Source organism: Loxodonta africana, chromosome 13 (genome assembly GCF_030014295.1).
Source record: "Loxodonta africana isolate mLoxAfr1 chromosome 13, mLoxAfr1.hap2, whole genome shotgun sequence".
Classification (NCBI taxonomy): domain Eukaryota; kingdom Metazoa; phylum Chordata; class Mammalia; order Proboscidea; family Elephantidae; genus Loxodonta; species Loxodonta africana.
In genome coordinates this window covers 40,658,922-40,681,241 of record NC_087354.1, presented here as the reverse complement: position 1 = coordinate 40,681,241, position 22,320 = coordinate 40,658,922, and the positions used below count along the sequence as shown (strand labels likewise).

The window sequence follows — 22,320 nt, the reverse complement described above, 5'->3', positions numbered from 1 at the left end:
TTCCCGAGACCATTCATATTTCTGAAGCAAAACACCCGAAGAGCTGCACCAAGTGGGACAGCCTAAATCAGATCTCGCCCCTAAACTGACTGTGGAACCAAACATATCAAAAAAAAAAAAAAAAAACCCTGAAAAAGCCTCTCACATTTTAGAATTTCAAGTAAGGCATTATAGACCTGCAGATCCTTCAACAGCAATCAGCAAGCCTAGCCAGTGGATACCAGGATTGAGGAAGGGTCCACAGTTAAACATTGTTGGTAAACACGATTAGTAACAGTCAGACACAGAAGAAGGAAAGGGGTTAGGGAATGAAAGAGGAAAAAAACGGAGGGGTAAAAAAAAAGGTGTATCAGCTGGAAACTGCCACCAATAAATGCCTAACTACCTTCAAAGCCAAGGTAACTAAACAGATAGTCCATGGTTAGCAAACTTTAAAATGCCATCAGAGTTCTGTTTGCAATCTATTTATGACCTACAGTTTGTCAACACTGTCCTGGACACTGAGGTTATCAAGAAAGTTAAATCCCAATCTAGATGGATTGTGCTCCATTGGTGCAACTCTTCCTGAAGAACATTAATATCTGGTAATTGCCCTGCAAATGTGTGAGGACAAAAACCTCTATTTGGTTGTAACAGACAGACAACAAATCCCACTGGGCATTTTTTTTTTTAATAATTTTTATTGTGTTTTAAGTGAAAGTTGACAAATTGTCAGTCTCTCACATAAGAACTTAAATACACCTTGGTACATAGTCCCAATTACTCTCCCCCTAATGAGACAGCCCGCTCTCTCCCTCCACTCTCTCTTTTCATGTCCATTTCACCAGCTTCTAACCCCCTCTACCCTTTCATCTACCCTCCAGGCAGGAGATGTCAAGTGTCTACCTGATCCGAGAAGCTCACTCCTCACCAGCATCCCTCTCCAACCCACTGTCCAGTCCAAATCATGTCTGAAGAGTTGGCTTCGGGAATGGTTCCTGTCCTGGGCCAACAGAAGGTCTGGGGGCCATGACCACTGGGGTTCTTCTAGTCTCAGTCAGACCATTAAGTCTGGTCTTTTTATGAGAATTTGGGGTCTGCATCCCACTGCTCTCTCGGTCCCTCAGGGGTTCTCTGTTGTGTTCCCTGTCAGTGCAGTCATCGGTTGTAGGCGGGCACTATCTAGTTCTTCTGGTCTCAGGATGATGTAGTCTCTGGTTCATGTGGCCCTTTCTGTCTCTTGGGCTTGTAATTACCTTGTGTCCTTGGTGTTCTTCATTCTCCTTTGAACCACGTCGGTTGAGACCAATTGATGTACCTTAGATGGCTGCTTGCTAGCATTTAAGGCCCCCCACTGGGCATGTTTTTTGAAGAAAGAGACCCAAACAAAAATTTACATAATTTAAAGAAACCAAGTTTTTTTTTTTTATGTTTTTAAAACTGAAAGACAATTAGAATTCACCTTTAAAAAAAAAAGTCAGGAAAATAAAATTTCTTAAACTATTTGGTAAGAATATAACAAAACTGGCAGAACCCTGATTCACCCACTACCCACGCATGTGGCCAGATGGGTTACTACGTTATCTGACTCTAACCTCAACAAAACCCAAATATCCAGAATTATTTACCTAAACTGCAACAAGAAAAAGACAAAAATCCTAAGATACTACTTCTACTCAATTTTTTTAAATAGCAGAAACAAGAAGGTATATGAAGAAACAGCAGTATTAGGGAACGGCAACTGACAATATTAATGATACACCTTGAGTCCGAGAGAGTAACAATAACATATATGCCAAATCCACAATTTCTTCTCTGTGATTCTTAAATACCTTCTGAAGTAGTACAAGGGATCAGGTCTACAAACTGAAGAGAATACAATTCAAACACTCGGGAAGAGCGACTTCAATTCACATGCCAATTTCAACATGATGTCACCCATTCTAACAAACATTCCAAAGCAAGTATTTCTGGGAGGACTTTGAGTGAGCTGTCTAGGAACATTTAACAACTCACTCCAACTGGATCTATGATTTCAGATTTCTCCCTCCTGTTTCTCATTCAGTGCCCCCTTTCTCCACCCAGAGGTGGGCTATCCTTTGAATTCCTTACAGCACTTTGTACTTTTATGGCACTTGACCTACACTTATTTACAGTAAAATCATCATGTGTATAACTTGCCTTTCCTTTAAGAACTTAAGCTTCTTGGGGACAAAGGCTCTTCTGGCGCCAGGCCAGAGCCATTTAAGCAGGTGGTCAATAAATGCACAGAGACTCAATTCACCTTTAGTGTCTGCTTCTCAATCTTTTCCCTCAAACCCGCTTTCAAAAGCACACTGCTCCTTCCCATTACCCTGTCACTGTTCTCATACTAGAGGCAGTCGAAGTGTAGGTTAGGAGCATGGGCTCTGGAACCAGACTGCCTGGATTCAGATCCTGGCCTTGCTGTTTACTGTATGTCTACCTTCTCTGTGCCACTGTTTCCTCATCTTTAAAGTATGAATTTCATACCTGTCACATAAAGATGAAATGGGATAATAAATGTATAGTGCATAACACTGCCTGGGATATAGTAAGGGCTCAATAAATATAAGCTTATTCCAAGCGGAAGAAGCAGAGCGTACTTTGAAAAACCATTACTATTATCTTCATAAGAATCTACAGCAAGTAAAGCGTATCAAACTTGTGCCTGGTGAGTTACCGAGAAGAGTTAGAAAGCTTTGAAAAGCACTGCTTGAGTACTGAACGCCATGGACATAACCTTTTAATTCCAACTAAAATTCACAAGCAGTAACATCTGGCCCGCACCGCTCTCTGGTGTCTTATCTATACGCACTCAAGAAACAAATGGAACTATGCTTTGCCAGCAATCTTATCAAATTACTACACATTTCCCTTCTTAAGAAAAAAATCTTACTCTTTAGGTAAACTACTCAAACCTTCTTAATTACAAAACGCCAATCTATCCACAGTTTTTAACTCTGAGCAAAACTAATATATGATATTGACATTTAGAGATAAAACAGCACAACCAGGTCCTTACTTGAATCCTTAAAGTCTATGTGGGACTTGTAACCTTGGTTCACTAACTAGACAACACATCCTTCCCAGCACGCAGCACTGCAACTGGGAACAACTATGCGGTAACCAAATTTTCCACAATAGTAAACTGTCCTCCACCATCTTTGACAGTTTACAGCATCACAAAAAAAAACCCAGGTTTTGTCTCCACCAATGCCATTACAGTCACCATTAATCAAACTAAAATGCAAGTGCCGCCATTGCGACTTCCTTTGGCTGAAAAAGAGGTGGTACTTTCCCTATTTACCTGAGCGGAGCACAGGGCACCAAACTCTCAGCCCTACCTGAAAATTTAACTTCATCGCAGACAGCTGACCATACAGGGCTTACTCAGACGTTAGCGCATAAACAAGCATTCGATCCTTGTTTAGTTCCTTTTAGCAGCGCATGAAAAATGTCAAAAACACCTGAGATTAAGTAATTTCCCTTAATAAGGAGTTACCAAGCCAGCAACCTAATTTAATGTGGTTCTGCATACATTAAACCTGAAACGCTCTAAGCACAACTCTCCAATACAGGTTGGAAAACAATGCTACAGAAGTCACAAAAAAGGCTAGACGACTACTCAACTTCACCCCGGAAAACCAACCCCTTTGCCTTTGAGTCCATTCCAATTCAAAGAGACCCTACAGGGCAGAGAACTGCCCCACAGTGTGGTTTCCAAGAAGGAGTTGGTGGATTCGAACTCCGAACCTTTTGGTTAGCACCCGAGCTCTTGACCACTGTGCCACCAGGGGTCCCAACTTTCCCCTACTCTCTGTGATAAAAAAGGGCGAGAGCACTGTTTTATAGAATAGAAAGTAGTCTAGATCGTCTAACAGAATTACATAAAATCAGAAGAGGAAAACTTTTCAAGAACACCTGTAGTTACTTAAATTGCAACTTATTTCTTTGTGAAATCGATCTTATATAGCAGAACCATCTGCACAACGAAAACATTCAAAAACACACGAATCGAAAAAATCTGTATTTTATCCAGTCTCTTGAGTTTTTCTAAGAGTCACCATATTTTGTAAGCAGATCCGTTTTGAGAGGAGAACATAAATCCAACCCCTCCTTTTATAAATCTCAGCCTCCTGAAGAGTAGGAGCTTCCATTTGCCTCTCCGTGGCTAACTGGGTTTGAAGTCCTAGGGCACCTGAACAGTCGCCAAATCTAGCTAACTACGCACCATCCCATTGGCTCAAAGGAAGCCCCGCCTCGTACAGCCCCGGTAACTGAACACGAAAGGAACTCCAGGAAAGGTTGTCCTCGGCCACATTTCTAGTCTCTGATGACTCTCCGCCCCTCCCCCCACCATCGCCACCGCGGAAGCACGGTCAAGAGCACGAGTCACACTCGACCAAGCCTGGAATCTTCCGAAAAGACCTCGAGCAACCTCGCGCCAATAATTACAGCCTAGAGAGGAATAGCGGTGACCATGCTCCGACTTTCCTGGCTGCACGGTGCCGTCCACGCTGCCTGGAGTAAAGCCGAGACAACAGCTCTGGCACCCAGCCCTACTGCCCCAGGCAGAAGGCATGGCCGAGCCACAAGAGTAAGTCCTGACACCTCCACAGCTCCCAGTCAGCGGGGCTCCTCCCACCCCACGGAGACACAGGGCGGGGCAGATCTGGAGGCCGCGACTCCCAGCCAAACCGGACAGCGGGCTTTCCCGAGCCCCGCCTCACTTGCCAAGGAGGCGGAAACTCGGGAAGAGGGGCGGCCAAGGGGAGTGGCATGGCCACTCTGTACGGTCCCTCCGACCAACCGGATTCGAGAAGGCGGAGGAACGCGGACTTCACGCCCCCTCCCTGCCGCGCCCTGAAACCACACGCGGGAGACCCCCTACCGGCCCCCACCGCAGCAGCCCAGTGAGCCGCCACCCGCCCGAGGCCCGCCCACATCAGGCAGACCGGGGGTGGTCTGCCGCAAACAGCACTTAGCGCGAGGCCGGCCCCGCCCCTTCCTCCACAATCGCACGCGCGCGCCGGCCCCGCCCCTGAGCGGCGGCGCGAGAGCCCGCCCCCTCCGCGCGCACCGGGACTACGCTCTCCTCCCCCTCCCGCTCGGAGAGCTACCCCGCTCCGCCCCCCACCCCCCCTCACACATCCACACACCTCCCGGCCACCTTCTCTACGGGAAGCCGGGGAGGTCAGCCCCCCTTAAAAACACACACCCTCGAGTCCGGCGTTACCCGCCACCTACGCTCTCCGCCCAGACCCCGGCCCGGCATGCTCTCACCGCAAAGCTGCTTCAGCCGCTCGTCACTGCGTGTCCCTCTCGGCGTGAGTCTCGGGGCTCAGCAGGGAGGCCCTGAGAACGGCGCGGCGCGCAGGCCCGCCGAAGCGGACTGGCAGTCTCCTCTCCACTAACGAGGCGGCCACAGGCCCCGGTGCCCAGCCTGGGGAAGAGGGAGGGAGGGAGGGAGGGAGGGAAACTCCGAGGGGGGAAGGGGAGGGGGGGAAGATGGAGAAACCGTCTCCGCCGCCTCTACCGCCGCGGCCGCTTCTCTGTTACCCGGGAAATCCCGCCCACTCTCCGGGCCCGCCCCGCAGAGGGAAGACTCAACCTCGTTCCGCCACAGGCCGTAATATCCGCCCGTCAAAGATTCAGCCAATCGCTCCGCCCCGCCTGCCGACTCCCCGCCCCTTCCCCCCGGCTGGAAGGGGAGGGGGAGCCGCTCACCTTCTCCACGCCCCTATTGGCGGGGAGCTTCCCCAGCTCAACCCCGCCTATTGGAGAGGGATTGCTGAATCCCACCCCCAAGCCGCAACCTTATTGGAGGAAGCAGGGAAGCTCTTCACGTCTCATTGGAGAACACTACATATCACACCCCGTACTATCTCACTCACAGGCCCAACAAGTCGGCTCCCGCCCCCGCCGGTCACAGCATTGGAAGGCGGCTACCCCGGGCTCTCCCACCGCCCCAAGAAGGTAAGTAACCGATGTGGGGTAAAATGTCCGTAAGTGAAATAGGCTCCTCCTACCCCACTGCCGGGCCAGGCCCCGCCCCTAACTCTCGGATTCGATAGTTCGGCGCGGTAGGAGCCGTCATTGGTCAGGACGCCCGTCTAGGAAGGAGCTGACTCCGCCCTGCGCGAGGAGGCTGAACCTTAGCAGTCCTTTTGTGGAATGTTTACACTAGAGACCGAAGCTCAGAGTTCCAGGGCCCGAGACAGTGGATGGCGCGGAGGTCAGCAGCTGAGATCCCACGCCCTGGGATTTGAAGAGGAAAGGCAGCACGTTATCACCCTGGAGGACCAACTAACCAAATAATTTAAAAGAGAACCTCATCTTTCTCATCCAGTTCTCTCTTTACACTTTACACTTCCGCATGCTGCCTCCTAGAAAAAGCAAATATATAACTGGAGCAGCCGGCAGCTCCTTTCAGCCAGTAGAGTACACAATTAAGGGCTGGAAACCTAAATCCTGAAAAGAGCCCCAGGGATTCCGAGTCCGCCACTAGGGTTGGCTGCTCACTCCTAACTCCGACACTCCGTAAACCTAAGTAGGCAGTTCTAAGAGGGAGGAGATAACCAAAAGAAAGGCAGGGCCCTAGCAGCCACCGCCCTGGCAAGCCTCCGGAAGGAGGAGCGTGAGATGTAAGACATTCGCGATCTCCCGGGTAGGTCTGAAGGCGTTCTCAGACTCAAGAACTGAGGAAGGAGAGGAAAAGACCAAAACAGACCATGGCAGAAAAGAACCTTGAAGATATATCCACACTTGAGATAGGATAAAAATCAGTTGGGGGCAAAAGATAACAATTGTTGTTTTCTTCCTCGGCTAAAGTTTGTTAATAGCAATCTTCTGACCCTTTCGGTGTAGGTAATAGTGCCTCGAACACACAGGGAGACAAAGTGCTTGCGATAGCTACCTTGCTTTTTTATTCATTCACCAAAAGAGTTAAGAACTGACGCTGGCCATGGTTTTGGGGGCGCTCTCGCAGCACCAGGAAAGGGGGCGGAACTAGAGCCTTCCCGCTCACTCCAGCAAAAAGGCTACTCCCCACAGAGAGGCGGGTGGGTCCCGAAGTGGCAGGCCGCAGGGAATCTGCTCCTAGATCCTCCTACCCTGTCCCCCGCAATCCAGCGGAGACGGCCAGAAACGAGCTCTGGCAACAGGTGGGCCTGACTCCCAGGATGGTTCTGAGCCGCGGTGCCACGGCGGCGAATTGTGAACTCCACGACAGGTGGGAGCAGCCTCGCCAGGAGTGAAGCCTTGCCCCAGACGGAGCTCTAAAAATAAGTCAGGTCTACGAAAGCAACCCCCGGGCCAAACGTCTCTGAGGTTACAAAGAAAAGGCATTTTGGCAGAACATATCAAGAGGTGCCTTTAACCCTGGACCGGCCCCTCTTCCCAGGACTGGATGCCGTAAGTCGCTCCCACCTAGACACGGAGAACCACTCCGAACCCGAGCCAAAAGTGGACTGCCCTACAGGGAGATGAGCTGTCCTGGGTCATGCCTAAGACTCCCAGGCGAACCCGAGACAGCCAACAACGCCAGCCACCTTGCCCTGTGAAGAAAAAACACTGCCAGCGTGCGCAGCGATCTCTAGCTTAAGCTAATGGCAATCCCCTGGAAGTCAGGGGCCGCCGGTGTGCGAGAATAGCCAGGCAGCGGTCAGAACTTTAATACGCAGCCCCAGCCGGGAAGGGCAGATTTCACCCTCTCAGCTCCTGCAGAATCCCTCAAAATCCACTCCACACGGTCATCCCCTAGTTGGACCACGAAGGCCAGCAGACTTCGATCCTTGGAGGGATCTTTGTGTGCCTGCTCTGCTCGCGCCCCCCCGCCCCCTCTCGCCCCCGCCCCCCACGCCAAGGGCGCCGAGCTCAGGACTTCCGGGCGGGAGGGCAGTTCGAAGGAGCGGGGCGGGCCCCATACATGTGCGAAGCGCGCACACGAGCGAAGGGAGGGGGCAGGGACGAGTGGTTGGCTTTTTCCTCCTCCCAGCTCGCTCCGCCGGAGGAGGCGGAACTATTCATTTCACCAATTAGAAATAGGGGCGGGACCTTGCGCCTCACGTAAGCCGCAGGAATCCTCCCTCCGCCCTTCAAGGAAAAAAATCCTAGCAACTTAAACTCCGGCCCGGCCTCCCGATAGGCGGAGCTCGGGAGAATGTCACCCAATTGGTAACCAAGAAGAGAAAAAGGGAGTCTCGCCCAGCCAGTAGAAAACAAGAGGAGGCGGAGCCTCTGGAGGAGCCCGAGGTGGGTGGAAGAGACGGCCCCGCCCTCAGCTACCCTCCTGGCCGGTTGCACAAGGCTCCGCCGGAGTATAGTAAACAGGCTGGGCCAATGAGTGGAGGCAGGGGCAATCCCGGTGCTCCAGGGGTCCGGTCCCCTCTGCCTCCTCAGCCGGCGTCCCCGCCCGACCCCCGCAGTTCGCGCCGGCGCCTGCTTCCCCGCTTGCAGCCTGCCGGAGGCCGCCATCCCGACTGACAGGCGCGCTCCCTGCGCCCCTCCCCGCCCGCTGATGCATTTCCTTTTCCCGATTCCAAGCGTGGAGTCTGTTTTCCCTGTTTCCGACCTTCACTGCCCCTTTCAGGCCACCCCCTCGGGGGCGCGCGCAAATACGCCCGCGCCCGATTCGAGGCCGAGTGGCCCGCAGCGGCACCTCGCGGGAAGGGGGAGCCCGGCAGCGGCACGGCCGGGGGAGGGGGAGGGAGCAGCCCCGCCGCCGCCGCCGCCGCCGCCGCCGCCGCCGCCGCGGGGTGGGAGGGAAAGGAGGGAGCTCCATGTTTGCAAGGGGATCAGCTGGGGCTGCGGGTCGGAACCGCCGAGTTCCTGGAGGTTTTCCAGACCCCCGGGCCGAGCTCAGCGCCGGTTCGCGGCCTGGCGGGTTCCGGCGCCGAATGCCGACTCCACCGCCACAGCCCGGGAGTTCGGAGAGCTCCGGCCGGCGCATGGGGCTGTTGCCGAAGCGCGGGGACTCTTTCCGGTGGCCTCTCCCGCCGCCGGCCGCCCCTCTCGCAAGTCCGGCGTTGCCCCCGCCCCCAGAGTCCCTAACAACCGCTGGCCCTCGGCGCCCGCGCCTCCCGGGGGCGCGCCCACCGGCCCCTCCGACAAGTTTGCGGGCAGAAACAAAACCCCTGGGGTGGCTGCCGCCTTCGTGCAGCGTGGTTAGCGGGGAAAGCCGCGGGCCTCGGCTCGCTTGCTAACTCCAGCTCTCGACCAACTCCAGGCACCGCGAGCTCAGTGGGCCCGGCCAACCGGGCTCGGGCCGCCGCCCCCTGCCGATCCCGCGCGCCGCAGCCCGGGCCTGGTTCCAGTCGGTGTACGGAATCCCCCATTTTTCTTTACAAATTTTTTCAAAAGGGAGGGACATTCCAGGAGCGGGGAATCTCCTTCTGCCTACCCCTTGCCCATTCCGCCGCCGAAACCTACCGAAACCGACTGCTCGGTGAAATAAACTAGGCAGCACGGCTGGCGCCCTGGCGACCCCAGGCCGGGCCGGCCCCCTCCCCACAGCTCCCGCCCGGCTTGGAAACACACTGGCAAGCGGGCGGCGCCAAGAGCTCTCCTTCCTGGCCTGCCCCTCGCCTCCCTCAGCGGCCGGACTCCGAGCCTCCCCCTGGCTCCGTCCCGGGGCCCGTGGCGCCCGCACCGCCGCGGGCTGGCCAAAGCGAGCGGCCATGGACTAGCCCCCCAAACGCCGGAGATTGGGGGGACCAAATTAAAAGCAGCTGTTTAACATACCTTCCGAGCCAGGCGAGGAGTCCTGAATGGGGGGGAACGCCCCCCACGGGCCATTGGCTCCCCGCTTCTAACGTCAGTCATCCTGGGCCCGCCTTCTCTCCTTGCCCCGCCTCTTCCCCTTCATCGCATGCCCCCTCCCTCCAAAAAAAATATAAATAAACTCTCCGCGAGTGGGCGGCGCAACTGTGGGAGAGGTCCCTGTCTTCTCAGTCTTGGAGTTTGAGGCCCTCGAGCCGGAGGGAGGCCTTCTGGGACTTGAGGATCCGCAGGTGGACCCGGAGGAAGAGGGAGCTGGGCTGCGCGGCCCCCACTTCCTTCACACACACACATACACACCCTTCAGAGCTGGACGGAGAGGCGGGAAAGGGCACCCTAGCGCCTGGCTGGAATATCTGGCTGTGACCTAACCGTGTCCGGTCCCCTCTGTTATCGCCTAAAAGTGAGTGATGCAAGTGGGAATCCCTGCGTCCAGGACAACAGGCACTTGTCTGAGCACCTTCGGGTGAGGCAGACACATTAATACCGCGTCTGCTGCTGGGTCCGTTCACAGAGGCCGGATGAGATGCTCACTCCACACCGTCCAGGGACTCCCGGTCCAGCCGAAAAGATGATACAGAAAAAGCTAACTCAAGGCAGGAATGTGTACATAAATAGACATCTCTAGGAGCTCAGGGAAGGGAGATTCCTTCCAGCTGAAGGAAAATTAGGAAAGGTTTCATAGAGGCATTCAAGTTGGGTCTCGAAGGAGATTTCACCAGGCAGAAATGGAAGGGCAAGTCATTTTTCAGCAAAGGGCACAAAGGGGTAGGTGTGAAACATTGTTAAGGCCCTTCAAGTGCAGCTGGGATAGTTAATGAAAATTAAGGTTGGAAAGATGGGACCAGAGAAAGGCTTATAATATTTGGTTAAAATGCTTGGACCTACACAGCTGAATGTGTTTGAACAGGGTGGTCACAGGGCCACACAAAAAGGCCCAGAATTCTGGTCTAAGATGCTCAGCATCCCAGCGGCTGGATGGGTTCTGAGGGTGGGCTGAGTGAGGAGTGCCTAGGCTGTTGCAATGACTGGTTGGAAAGTACAAGAGGCACATTGTAGCGCTCGAGTCAAAGCCCTGACTCAGATTCTTCCCTGCATCATTTGCCGAATTTGTCATAACTCCCAACCAAAAGGATTTCTGGTGGGGGGGAGTAGGAGGCACCCCACAGGCCTGTGCTTAATAGAACTGAGCCTGTGTTCGAGGTCCAAAATGTGTGAGCAAGAAAGACCTGTTAATTGAGGCAGCCCTACCCGCATTAGGGCAGTGAGGAAAGGAAACTGGTGTGGATGAGGTGGGATGTGCAGAGTATGATGGGCCTTAGAGGCCTGTGGGCAAAATGGGGGCTTGCTGCTGTTTAGGAGGCTGCCTCAATAGTTCAGGGGAGCTGTAATGAGGACCTGACTGGGGCAATGAGAGTGGGGAAGAAATAGGAGAGAGATGTGTTTTGAGAAAGACTCAAGGGGAGCGGGTGACTGGTTCAGTGTAGGTAGTGGAGGGAAGGAAGTAACCAGTAGCATGCTGTGTGAGGAGGTGTATGAAGAATTTGTGGCTAGTGGTTGGGTCATCTGGGTTCTAAGCCAGTGACTGGTGACATATCCTTAGGCAAATCCCTTTCTCCCTCTGGACCCATTTTCCCCCTGTGAAATAGGGGTGGAAATTGGAGTAGAAAGACATCCTCTAAAAACCCTTCCCTCTCAGAGTTCATGTACCTGCCCCAGGTGCGTGTGTGTTGGGGTCCGGGGGATCCTTCCACTAAGAGAAAGGGCAGGTAGGAAGATGATTTGGGAAATGTAGTGGGTCACCCCAGGAGTCTCCGCTGATGAGATCATTGAGGGGAAAGGCCAGGAGATGAGGACTGTGTGTTTAATGGCAGGCCATGGAGGTCAAGCTTCACTCTCAGACCAGAGACCCCCTGATGTCTGGAGCCCCCATCTCAGATTCCTGCTGTATTACCAAGGGGCTCTGCCCTCACGGAAGGCATAGCAGATACCAACCGAGTCAGTGTGGGATGAAGCAGAGTGCTAGAGCAGTAAGGACGCTAGCTTGGAAGTTGAGCCCCCTGGTCCCCACTCAGTCCCTTATTATCTGTGGATCAGCCTCCCCTCTTGTAAAAGAGGATAACATTATAATCCTTGCCTTGCTGTTCTCAGGCTTGTTATGGGGATAAAATATGATGATAAAATGCTCTTTAATACACCTGAGTTTCTGTGCTTCTGTGGAGACCAAGGACCCAAGCATTTGATTGAGCCTGGGAAGCAAGTGGTGTGCTGTGGATGAAATTACTTACAGAGCATTTGCAACTAGAACAGCTGCCCCCCACCCCAGAGAACCAGGTTTCCCTGACACTCCCAGCTTTAAGTGTACCACCTTGATGCGGACTCCCCCCTCAACACCCCTAAACTGACCTCAGGAGTTACCTTGGAAGGGCTCCAGTGATTGTTTCTGACTCAGTACACTGATGCCTGCACAGCCAACCCCAGCCTCTGTGAGAATATTTGATTTGGTGACACTGGCCCTCCAGCTACACTGAGGGTTGCATCCACATCCCCCTCTCCATGCCAGTGATGACAGAACAGTGAATATACCTGGGTGAGAGCCCTTCTTGGAGAAGTCATGTTGGGATGCCAGGTTCTGATTCCCAGGAGGCCTCTTTTGTGTGAAACATCCCACAAGTTTTTTGAGTTAGGGATTCTTAACCTTATTTTCCAGATGAGTAAACTTTGAGGCTCAGAGCAGTAGAGTGACTTTCCCGTGTCAGGTAGCCAAGACAAGTCTATCCGGGCTCATAGCCTGAGTAGCCAAGTCTATCCATGCCCAAAGCCTGAGCTGTGTCCCCACATGCTGTCTCCGTACACACTGGTGCCTGAGATGAGCTCCAGGTTGGGACCCCTACAGAAAAGTCTCCCCTCTTGCTCCACACTTCTCACCTCCGTAAGTGTAACAGCAGTTTGTCCCCAGAGAGTTCATTTCTAGCTTTTTCAAAAAAATTATCCTCCTCAAAGAAGATTTGTCTTGCAGTCACACACATCATATGTCAACTCACAATACACATACTCAAAACTATCACACCTTCTGACATCCACAATTTCACAGAAAACTCACACACACAAACACCCTCATTCACAAAAAGAACTCATTCACAGTTCTTTAGCGTGCTTATGGTGATTAGAGAAATTTAGAGCCTGCACTGCAGTGCCCTGCTGCCAGAACCTCTGGCAGCTGTAGAAGGCAGCCACAGCCTGCTGGGGAATATCCATGTGAGGAGCATTTGAGGCTTTACTTTGGAATCGGAGGCTAGGTCCCTACCTCCACCCCAAGCACCCTATAGCTTCAAGGGGAGAAGCTCAAGCTATTGGTCAGGATTCTGGTTCAGCCACTTCCCAGCTGGATGGCTTTATCTTTATCTGTAAACTAAGAATATCTACTTCGGTGGGCTGTTGTAACATTAAAGTATGCCTAGCATTTCGTTAAGACTTCTCCAACTTTTTTCGTCATCCCATCCTCACCCCCTCTTCTCCTGGTCATTCAAATGCAAAGTCCCTGAAGTTCGAGTCCTAGCAGTGAGTCCAGGAGCTGGCCTAAAGGACCAAACAACTCTACTATGTGAAGAAACTCCATTTCTCTAGCAACCAGGTGGTGTAGTAAGTTGTTTATATTCCATATTCTGATTCCTGGGTGGCCTTGGAGGCTTGGGAATTTTGAGTAGGTGTTAGACTGCCATTCTGTGTCTTCAAGTACCTTCCCCTCAGTGTGAGTTTACCCCTCTGGGTTGCTTCCAGCCCAAATCTGGAAAATCAATATAACTGTCTGTTTCCCCAGGTTACCTGGATTTATGCTTTAAAAGTGTTTCCTTCGTATATCAGTTGTTTGGTAATTATTTTCTTTAAGTGGCAGATGCCCTTGTTCAAATGAAATCTTGGGAGGGCTAATATGTAAAAGACAAAAAGTGGGGCTTGCTTTGGTTGAAGTGGCAGTCAGAGCACTCTAGTTTCTACTTTGCCTTCCACATGTGCCTCCTCCTTCTGACAGCCCCTGCCCCAGGAAGACAGCTAGCGAACCCGTTTTTCCAAATCTTTTCATCCCAACCATTCCCCACCTCTCAACAGCCTGTGACAAGCCAGCCTGGCTTAGCCTCAGGTTACCTCTGCCTATTGCTCAGTATCACTGAGGGGCTTTTCTTCCTCTACCCATCTTCTAAATGTCGGTGGCCCCCACAGGTCTCTCCTCTCATCTTGCCCTCCTCAGTCTTGGCTGATCCCACCCACTACCAATGCTCATTGCTTCTATGTAGACAAAGTCCCAAATTGGTATTTCCTGTCTAGTATCTGTCCTGAACGTTAGACTCGGACTTCAACTGGCTCCTGGACACAGGTAGTCATTAAAGGTCAAGGAGGTAAAACAGAGACCCCACAAGATGAAGGGGCTGACCTCTGCTCCGTTGCACATCTGCGCAGTCCTGAGGCTTTCAAACTATATTGTGGCTTAGAGAGGCAGACAGGTTCTAAGGTGGGGGAGGAGTAGAAGCGAGTGAGCCTGGAATGGGGGAGGGGACACTGTGCCTTTTTATTCTTTTTTTTATATAAATATATACTACTGTTTAAATCTCAGTCTTCCTTTCCTACTGCCATAGTTATCATCTTAACAACTATCATGAATATATTACCCTAAATTCCTGAAAAGGAACCACATTCTCAGCCTCTGTCCAACACTCCCAGTTAGGATCTTAGAATAGTTAGCTTGGTCTCAGCCAGAAAATACTGGGTATTTAAGACTGCATCATGTCAGCTTTTCCTTAAACAGGAGAAAGGATTTTATGACAGCAACTTTCTTTTTTATGGTAAAGCGGTGGATAAAGATCAAACACTGCAACAGGTTTTAGAGAATGCTAGAATTTTTACTTGTGGAGAAGACCCCCGTCTTCCCTGTGGTCAGTCAAGAGCAATACATCCCAGAACACTTGATATTCACCGAGTAACTGCTGTGTGATGGTAAGTATGCGGTGCATACCTGCCAAGAGAAAATCTGGTTCCCTTGCTCTCAAGAGGTTCCCTTGTGGGAGCTTCAGCTCCAGTCCTAGGTAAGTTAACCATGGTCTGTGGGTAGTGACCAAGGCCTGAGACAAATCTGAGCCAAGATGTGGACTAGGAGCTCTGGGACCTTGGTCAGTTCATTCCTTGGCTCTAAGTCACCCTGTCTGCCCTACATGGAGCAGTAAGGAAGCCTTAAAGGCTGAAGGCCTATGGGCTGATCTTGAGAAAGACAGGGAGACTCAATTTGCTTTCTATCCAAATACAGGACCTAGTGGGAAGGGAACTGAGGCAACGCAGGGAAGTGGCGGCAGCTTGAAAGAAGAGACTTTGAAAATAAGCTAAAGTAGGAATCTGCCCAAGTAGAGAAGTAAAGGCCTGATAGTTCCTCTGTGTGCCTTCCCACTGCCCAACAAAGAGCTAGACCCTCAGCATCAGAGAGCTCTTAGTAGGATCATCTAGTGCAGCCCCTTCTGGGATTTGGCATGGGTTGTGTGATGAGACCTCAGAACTACTAAAAAGTTGACTCACTCCAGGGAAGGCTTTTCTACCTGGTCAATGCCTCTTGGCCCACCTCTCTCCAGGTCTCTCTGATTTGTGAGAGGGGTGTGTGTTTGTGTGGTTGGAAGACTTTGAGGGCAAGAGCCACATCTCCCTTGTGTCTAGATACTAAAATAGTCCAGTTCTCCTAGAACCAGTCCCACTGTCATTTACATACCGTCACATGGAAGCTGACAATGGTGGACCCCCTAGGCTGAGGCTGCTAAGGCACCCTTCACTGCAAAGGTCCCATACCAGCTGACAAAAAAAAAAAAAACCTGTTGCTGTCAAGTTGATTCCGACTCATAGCCACCCCAAGGGTTTCCAAAGCTGTAAATCTCCATGGAAGCCGACTGCCACATCTTTTTCCCACAGAGTCACTGGTGGTTTCAAACCACTGACCTTTCAGTTAGCAGTTAATCACTTTAAACACTGCACCACCAGGGCTCCTTAAACGAGCTGACAGGGCTGGGCAAAACGAACGGAGCAACAGGCACATGAGAGGAAAGTGGGATTATCTCCTGTGTTTGAAGAATTATATACTCTGGGAGTGCTAGAGGGAGTAAAGCAAAAAACAGCAATCAGATCAGAAGCAGATGCTTGCTTTTAGCTTGCAATGCCCTTTCCCCCTTGAACTCTTTATGTCAACTACACAATCCAGCATTTGATTGTGGGTTCTCTTGTTTTGTTCACTAAGTCACCAGCATGAGAGTCTTGACTCCCCTAACAGATTCTGGGTTCCTTCTCTGCTTTCCCCTTCCTTTACCTCCTCTAATACACCTAGAATAGATAGGCTCACACTGAAGATTGATTATCTTCCCAGTGGTAAAAGCTACAAGCAAACTATGGCAGTGGGCGGAAAACTCTTGATCCCTTTCAGGGTTGGCTGGAAAATTCAGGAGACATCAGTTTGAGTCAGAGACATGGACTCAGTGATTCCCAAACGTGGCTCATCCTCAGTCCCTCGACCACCCATTGAATGGGACTCAGGCATCTGCAGTTGAATGAAGCTCTGCAAGTGATAACCTCCTCGCCAATCCTGATACGCAAGGAGGAGCCCTGCGTAACTTCTGAATTTACAGAGCAGTTGGGTTATAGCCTCTTCAAATAAGTGACAGTTCAAGTCTACCTCCTCCAGACCTTTTATTATTACATTCATTCCCTACCTATTCCACTGAACCCCTAACCTCTCTGATTTCCCAGATTTCAGAGAATCTCTGTTCACCTCTTAGGCTTCCTCCCAAAAGAATGGAGGCTAATCTGGGGCAAGGACTGGCTTAATACTTTGCTCCACACTTCGCTCCTGATTAAGAAACTGAAGAAAAATTTGTTAGCAGACCAGGAGATTGAATCCTTAGAGACAGTCTAGTTTGAGAGTTAAGAGCAGATAGATGGTTCAGATTCTTGTTTGTGGCAAATGGATTTCCTATGCCTCAGTTTTTTCTTCTGTCAATACCTACCTCAAAAGGTTGTTCTGAGGATGAATGAGATAATACCCAGAAAGCACCTTGAACAGTGCCTAGAATAGAGTAAGCACTTAGAAAGTGTTAGCTCCTACCCTTATTACTCAGAACACCCCAATATTTGCACATTCTGTAGGCCAGAACAGCCCCACAGGGCAGGCTGTCACTGGCCAACATGGTAAAGAGTAGTTACATGGTGTGGGGAGCGATCTACTGGGGAAAACCTTTTGGTTCCATTCTGAGAGAGATGCAAATGACTGAAGATTTTCCCACAGCACCAAAGACCAAAGTACTCATATGTATAGGAGTTTCCCAGGGAGTATGACCCCTTTGGTACTCTGCAGTCCTGACGCCCCTACACCAGGAGGTCCGATCTGGGAGAACCAACCACCAACCCTAAGTCACCCTTCTAGTCTACTACAAGCAACATGGGCTCAAGATCTAGCCAACCGATATGGCTGGAATCTAAGAACTGTTTATACTCTGAAGGAAACTAAAAAAATATTCTGGCCTCAAAAGACAAAGCACTGTCCTGATCTTTGAGAGACAGGTGATATAATGGAAAGAAAAAAGATTTTCTAAGCAGACCAACTTGAGCTCTAGTTCTAGAGCAGCTATATAAAAATGGGGGAAGGGTAGATGGGAAAAGGGAAGAGAATAACATCTCACTGGATTGTTGTGAGGTGTGAAGGGGGTAATGGGAAAGAAAGTACAAAGCATAGAGCCAGGCACCCAGCAAGCACTCAGCTAATGCTGGTTCCCTTTGTTCTCCCAGAGCCAAGGCCATGGCCTACTGACAAAGTGGGTGGCCCTCAGAACTGAAAATCTAGAATACTGAAACCTTGGGCCCCTCCCTACCACCCCAACCCTCCCGGACCACCTCCTGGACCCCCTCCTCACCTTCCCAGCCCCAGACTGCTAAATTGATGAAGCTAAAAGGGTTTGATCACGTCGGTATATTTATATGTAAATACAAAACTGTATCGCTGTAAGATATTGAATATGAACATTTACAATTATTTCTGCATCTGACTCAGTCCATTGATGTTAAATACAAAATGAAAAGATTGTAAAAATAAGAATATACACATTCAAAGAGCTTATTACAGTATAAAATTATTGAGGTCTGATAAGCTGCCAACCTCATCTTCTGTGATGGGGGAAGAAGGTTTAGGGGTTCCTGGCATTTCCTTGGTAATGTGGAGTGCTGGGGACTCTTGATTCCACGCCGGGCACATCAGGCTGGGTGGGCTGAGAGCAAGCAGGGTGGGTTGGGTCGGTAGGGAGCAAACAGTGATTACAGGGGACCGCCTCACCCAGCCAGGGGTTAAGCTTTTCATTGGCACAGAACCCACCCAGCTCAAGCTCAAAGGTTTGGCAGGCTAGTAGGCAGGGAGAGATGGGGCAAGTTGCATAAGGAAAGGAACCCTCCAGCAAAAGAAAAAGAGGCCCCAGCTCGGATTCTCATAGTAGTTTCCCCTCTCTCAGGCCTGGGCTCCCCCTTTTTACTTCTAAGACTTCGTACCGATTGCTTTTGGCTCTGGCTGCTCAGTGAGTTCAGCTCTACCTCCAGACCCCCACCTCTGAGGGACAGTGAGAGGGAGGAGAGGGTCTGGAATCACAGTGGAGGTCTGTTCCCAAAATTGGCAAAGTAAACAGAAAAATCATTAGATGAGAGCAACCCATGCTGAATTATGCCAGTGTTACCACAAACCAGTATTCTTGGCTTCAACAGGCAGCATCCTAAAGGACAGAAAAACCAGTTGCCACTGAGTCAATTCCAACTCATGGCAACCCCATGTGTGTCAGAGCAGAGCTGCACTACATAGGGTTCTCAATGGCTGATTTTTCAGAAGTAGATCGCCAGGCCTTTCTTCCAAGGCGCCTCTGGGTGAACTTGAACCTCCAACCTTTTGGTTAGCTGAGTGTGTTAACCATTTGCACCACCCAGGGACTCCAGAGGGAGGTAAGTCATTACTTAAGGACAAGGTTCTGTGGCAGGAGCATGAAGAGGGGATGTGTGTGTCCTCTTCCACCACTCCGTCGTCTGACAACGGGAGACATGATCCCCAACCCCAGCTACTCCAGGATAATAGTAGAGTCCAGGAAGCAAGGAGGCCTGAACTGCAACACAAAGCCCCATGAACTTCTACAAAGGAGTATCTGTGTGTATATGTATTTATAGAATACGATCATATTATCACATACAATATATATTATATACACACACGTACACATGGACCCATACACATAAGTGCACATACACACACGCACACACACAGAATGACAGAAAGACTGGAATACACGCCCTAGGTATAAACGTGCTTGGCACTCGGGATGGTCTCTAGAATAACTTGGTCAAGCTCTCTTGAGAGGAAGGAGGATGCTCACCTAACCTCCCCACCAAATCCTAGCTAGAGGGAGGGAGAGAGGAGACTTTAAGAAGGAGAATAGCATTGGGAAGAGGGGGAGGGAGGTTCCTTCCCCACTTACCTCGGGGCCCCTGGCAAAAATCGATAGCCACAATTTGGTTTTAATAAGGCACAGTTCGATAGCAGGTGCTAGGAATTAAGAACACATTGCTGCTGGACCTTTCTAGTGGCAATTTTACCACATCTATCTAGACAAAGGGAAAGGTTGCCTTGCGTGCACATGTGCGCCGGGAGTCACGAGAAAGAGGTTGGTCCATGGCTTCAGCGTAACTGATGGCAACCTATAGGTTCAGCAGTGTCCAGGGTAGTTTATGGAAGGCTGGCCAGCAGGTAGGAGGCTTGTGAGGCAATTACTGACCCTCCACGGCCAGCAGGTTGTGGCTGGAGGGCACCATGCCCTCCCTCTCTGCGAACTCCAGGATGGCCTTGTAGCAAAAATAGTACTGCTCAGGGGTCTGGATGCTGAAGGCCCTCTGGGTCCTCATGCGGGACACAGTCTGGAACACATTAAGGGTGCCAAGCTCCTCCAGCTGTGCCAGGCAGATGTCCAGTGAGCAGAAGGTACCTGAAGGAAGGAAGGAAGTGGTCATACCTGGTTTACCTCTCCTCTCTCCCTCCCCTCTACCAAATAAATCTAGTAGGACTGGATGAATGAATTCAAAGGCAAGTTGCCTCATGGCAGAAGGCCAGCTGGCCTTAGGCCTGAAAGGAAGGAGAAGGTCACAGGAAGTGTTAGAGGCCAGAGAAATGGGAAAGCCTCTTGTCTCCCAGGACACACATGGGGGTACAGGTAGAGTAAGTGGGAAGGTGGCATAGAAGAACTTCCTGCTTCAATCCCAGATACAGAGACAGACAGCACTCCCACACCCAGGCCCTAATTGCCAGAGACTCTACAACTTGCCCCTGGAGGCCTAACACAAACCCATTCTTCCTAACTTTCTCCCAGGGGGACCTTGGAACTGAGGACAGCGGTCCCTGCAATGCGCATCCTCTTAAGGCAAAGGCTGCTAACTGGCCCCAGAAGGAAAGCGCAGCACAGGGAAGGGATCCCTCTGTGGGGAGGAGGGAGGACAGGAAGCCCAGCTGAGCTCTTTCAGACACTCAGAGTGACCTGGGTCAGACAACGACCATGCTGCTGGGATGGACAAAGCATTAACACCCCTAGAGGGTCTGGCTTGGGAAATGTTATATTCTGGCCAGCACCTAGCAATAGGGATACCTAAAGGACATTAAAGAGAGATTTTTTTCACAGCAATTCACCACCCATGGATCAAATGAGTACTGGCAACTTTCACAGATATGGTCGAAGAGCTTTGATATTCCTCGCCCACCTCTACTGCCTCTGGCTGCACCGGGAGCTGTGTCAGGTGAGTTACCTGTCCTGCCAATGCCTGCACTGCAGTGGACCACAATGGGTGGCTCCGGGGATTGCCCTTTGGCGCGTGCCCCCATGCTGCTGACGGCCAGCCTCTGCTGGTTCCTGACCACTCTCAAGAAGTCAATGAGGGAAGCTGCCGAGGAAGGGACACCATAATCTGGCCAGCTCAGGAACTGGAAGTGGGTCACCTGGCGTTTTTGCCGCTCCTTGGAGGAAAAAAAGGCAAAAGTTAATGAGCTCATTTCTGCTTGCCCCTGACATTGGCTTTCCCAGATTCTCAACACCCTGGTACTCCCCCCACCACACCAAGGTTTCTACCTATCAGTACCACCCTTAACTTTTCTCTACAACTGCTTCCCTACTACAAACAAAAAAAAAAAAAAAAATTTTTTTTTTTTTTTTAAGGGTTAAATACCTGGAGAGGGCAGAATTACTATACTGTAAGATCCAGATTTCTTCTGTTACAAGCTTTACTCCTAAGTAATGCCACTGTGATGTTGAGACAACATGGCTAATTGACTCTAAGTTGAATATCCTGACTCTGTTCCCAGAAAAATGGAAGTAATTTATCATGATCTCCCTGGAAGCCTGCCTATTCCCTGTGGAGATTTTCTTTAGAAGTTTCTCCTCCACCTTCAAAAAAGCAAGAAAACAGAAACCTGGATTTACCTCTGCGTTGTGAATTTCTAGGATGGTTTTCTTATAATGGTTCATGTTTTCCACGCCTAGGTTGGTCACTGTGAGGAAGCCAAATCGGATCCGAGAGTCTTTTTCTAGTGGCCAGTACTGGCCACACTTCCTCCTGCCGCCCTCCTCAAAGCTGAAGACACACAGAGCAAGGTAAGCCTTCCATCCTTCCTCTCCACAGTAGTAACTCCGCTCCCCCTACAACCTGTTGTACCCTTAGGCAGCAAGGTCATTTCTTTCATTGCTTCTGGCTGGCTTACACACTTGCTTCTTGGCAGAAAAGAAAGGAAACCTTTCTAAGCAGATGTAACAATAACTATAGTTTCTGCATTACTCGTTTAGCAGATATTTATTGAGCATTTAATATGTGTATCATTTGGTCCCTTTCCTGATATCTCATGGTACTCCTCACGTATCTGGGATAAATACTTGGAGAATAAAGAAAGGACAGAGAAAATGTGGTGGGTCAGAGAGACTCTCTGGCCTGAACCTCAGCTACTGTCCATTTTCTTCCCTAATAAGGGCCCTTGGCTGACAGAGGAAGGGGAAAGCCATGGCTCCTGGGATGCCAGTGGGAGGTTTTTATAAAGGCCTAAGTCCACCTCATCACTTTTCAGTGGTTCCCAGGTACTCCAAGGTGGTACTTCTCCCACTATCTCCTCTACAAAATCAGAGGTAGCTGTAACAATGCCATGGGAAGGGAACTGAGCAAACATTGTCACTAATGTTTTTCCTTCTCATCTGAAACAGGGTGTAATAATAATACTAATGAAATAGGTAATTCTTGAAGTTTTGGCAGATATATAGACCAAAATTTCAAAAATATTCCTCTCATCAATAGCCTCCTTCCTGATCTATTACGTTTCACCTTTCCTTTGTGAAGTTCTCCTACAAGTAGAAATATGAATGGCTGAAAGGTGTAAGGACAACAGAAGAGGAACTGGTAACCCAGAGGCCAGGAAAACAGCTGCCCTCTGGAAATAGGTGCCAGATTACAGGTGAACTGTCCCTATGT

General features: G+C 50.5%; 2 protein-coding genes and 1 long non-coding RNA gene across 8 annotated transcripts in view; 1 reads left to right on the top strand and 2 right to left on the bottom strand.

Annotated features, from left to right (window-relative positions):
• The window catches only part of SIN3A (SIN3 transcription regulator family member A), a 72,806-nt gene extending 63,043 nt beyond the window's left edge, over positions 1 to 9,763 (bottom strand). For 3 of the 4 annotated variants that reach the window (XM_010593763.3, XM_064267248.1, XM_064267247.1), the window contains exon 1: positions 5,284 to 5,463. The gene's annotated coding sequence lies outside the window, so the exon portion shown is untranslated. Of the gene's footprint in view, positions 1 to 5,283; positions 5,464 to 9,741 lie in introns of those variants that run through there. The other variant, XM_064267246.1, reaches the window with a different exon arrangement.
• LOC111751622 (uncharacterized) overlaps positions 5,496 to 22,320 on the top strand; it is a 37,783-nt gene continuing 20,958 nt past the window's right edge. Inside the window, exons 1-2 of the long non-coding RNA XR_010317390.1 lie at positions 5,496 to 5,976; positions 20,493 to 21,458. This is a non-coding gene — a long non-coding RNA (uncharacterized LOC111751622). The remainder of the gene's footprint in view (positions 5,977 to 20,492; positions 21,459 to 22,320) is intronic.
• PTPN9 (protein tyrosine phosphatase non-receptor type 9) overlaps positions 17,734 to 22,320 on the bottom strand; it is a 93,813-nt gene continuing 89,226 nt past the window's right edge. For 2 of the 3 annotated variants that reach the window (XM_064267254.1, XM_023552925.2), the window contains exons 11-13: positions 21,288 to 21,438; positions 20,617 to 20,824; positions 17,736 to 19,805 (exon numbers count right to left, since the gene is read on the bottom strand). In XM_064267254.1, coding sequence (XP_064123324.1) covers positions 19,591 to 19,805; positions 20,617 to 20,824; positions 21,288 to 21,438 — 574 coding nt within the window. In that variant the 3' untranslated portion in view covers positions 17,736 to 19,590. Of the gene's footprint in view, positions 19,806 to 20,616; positions 20,825 to 21,287; positions 21,439 to 22,320 lie in introns of all 3 variants that reach the window. The other variant, XM_064267255.1, reaches the window with a different exon arrangement.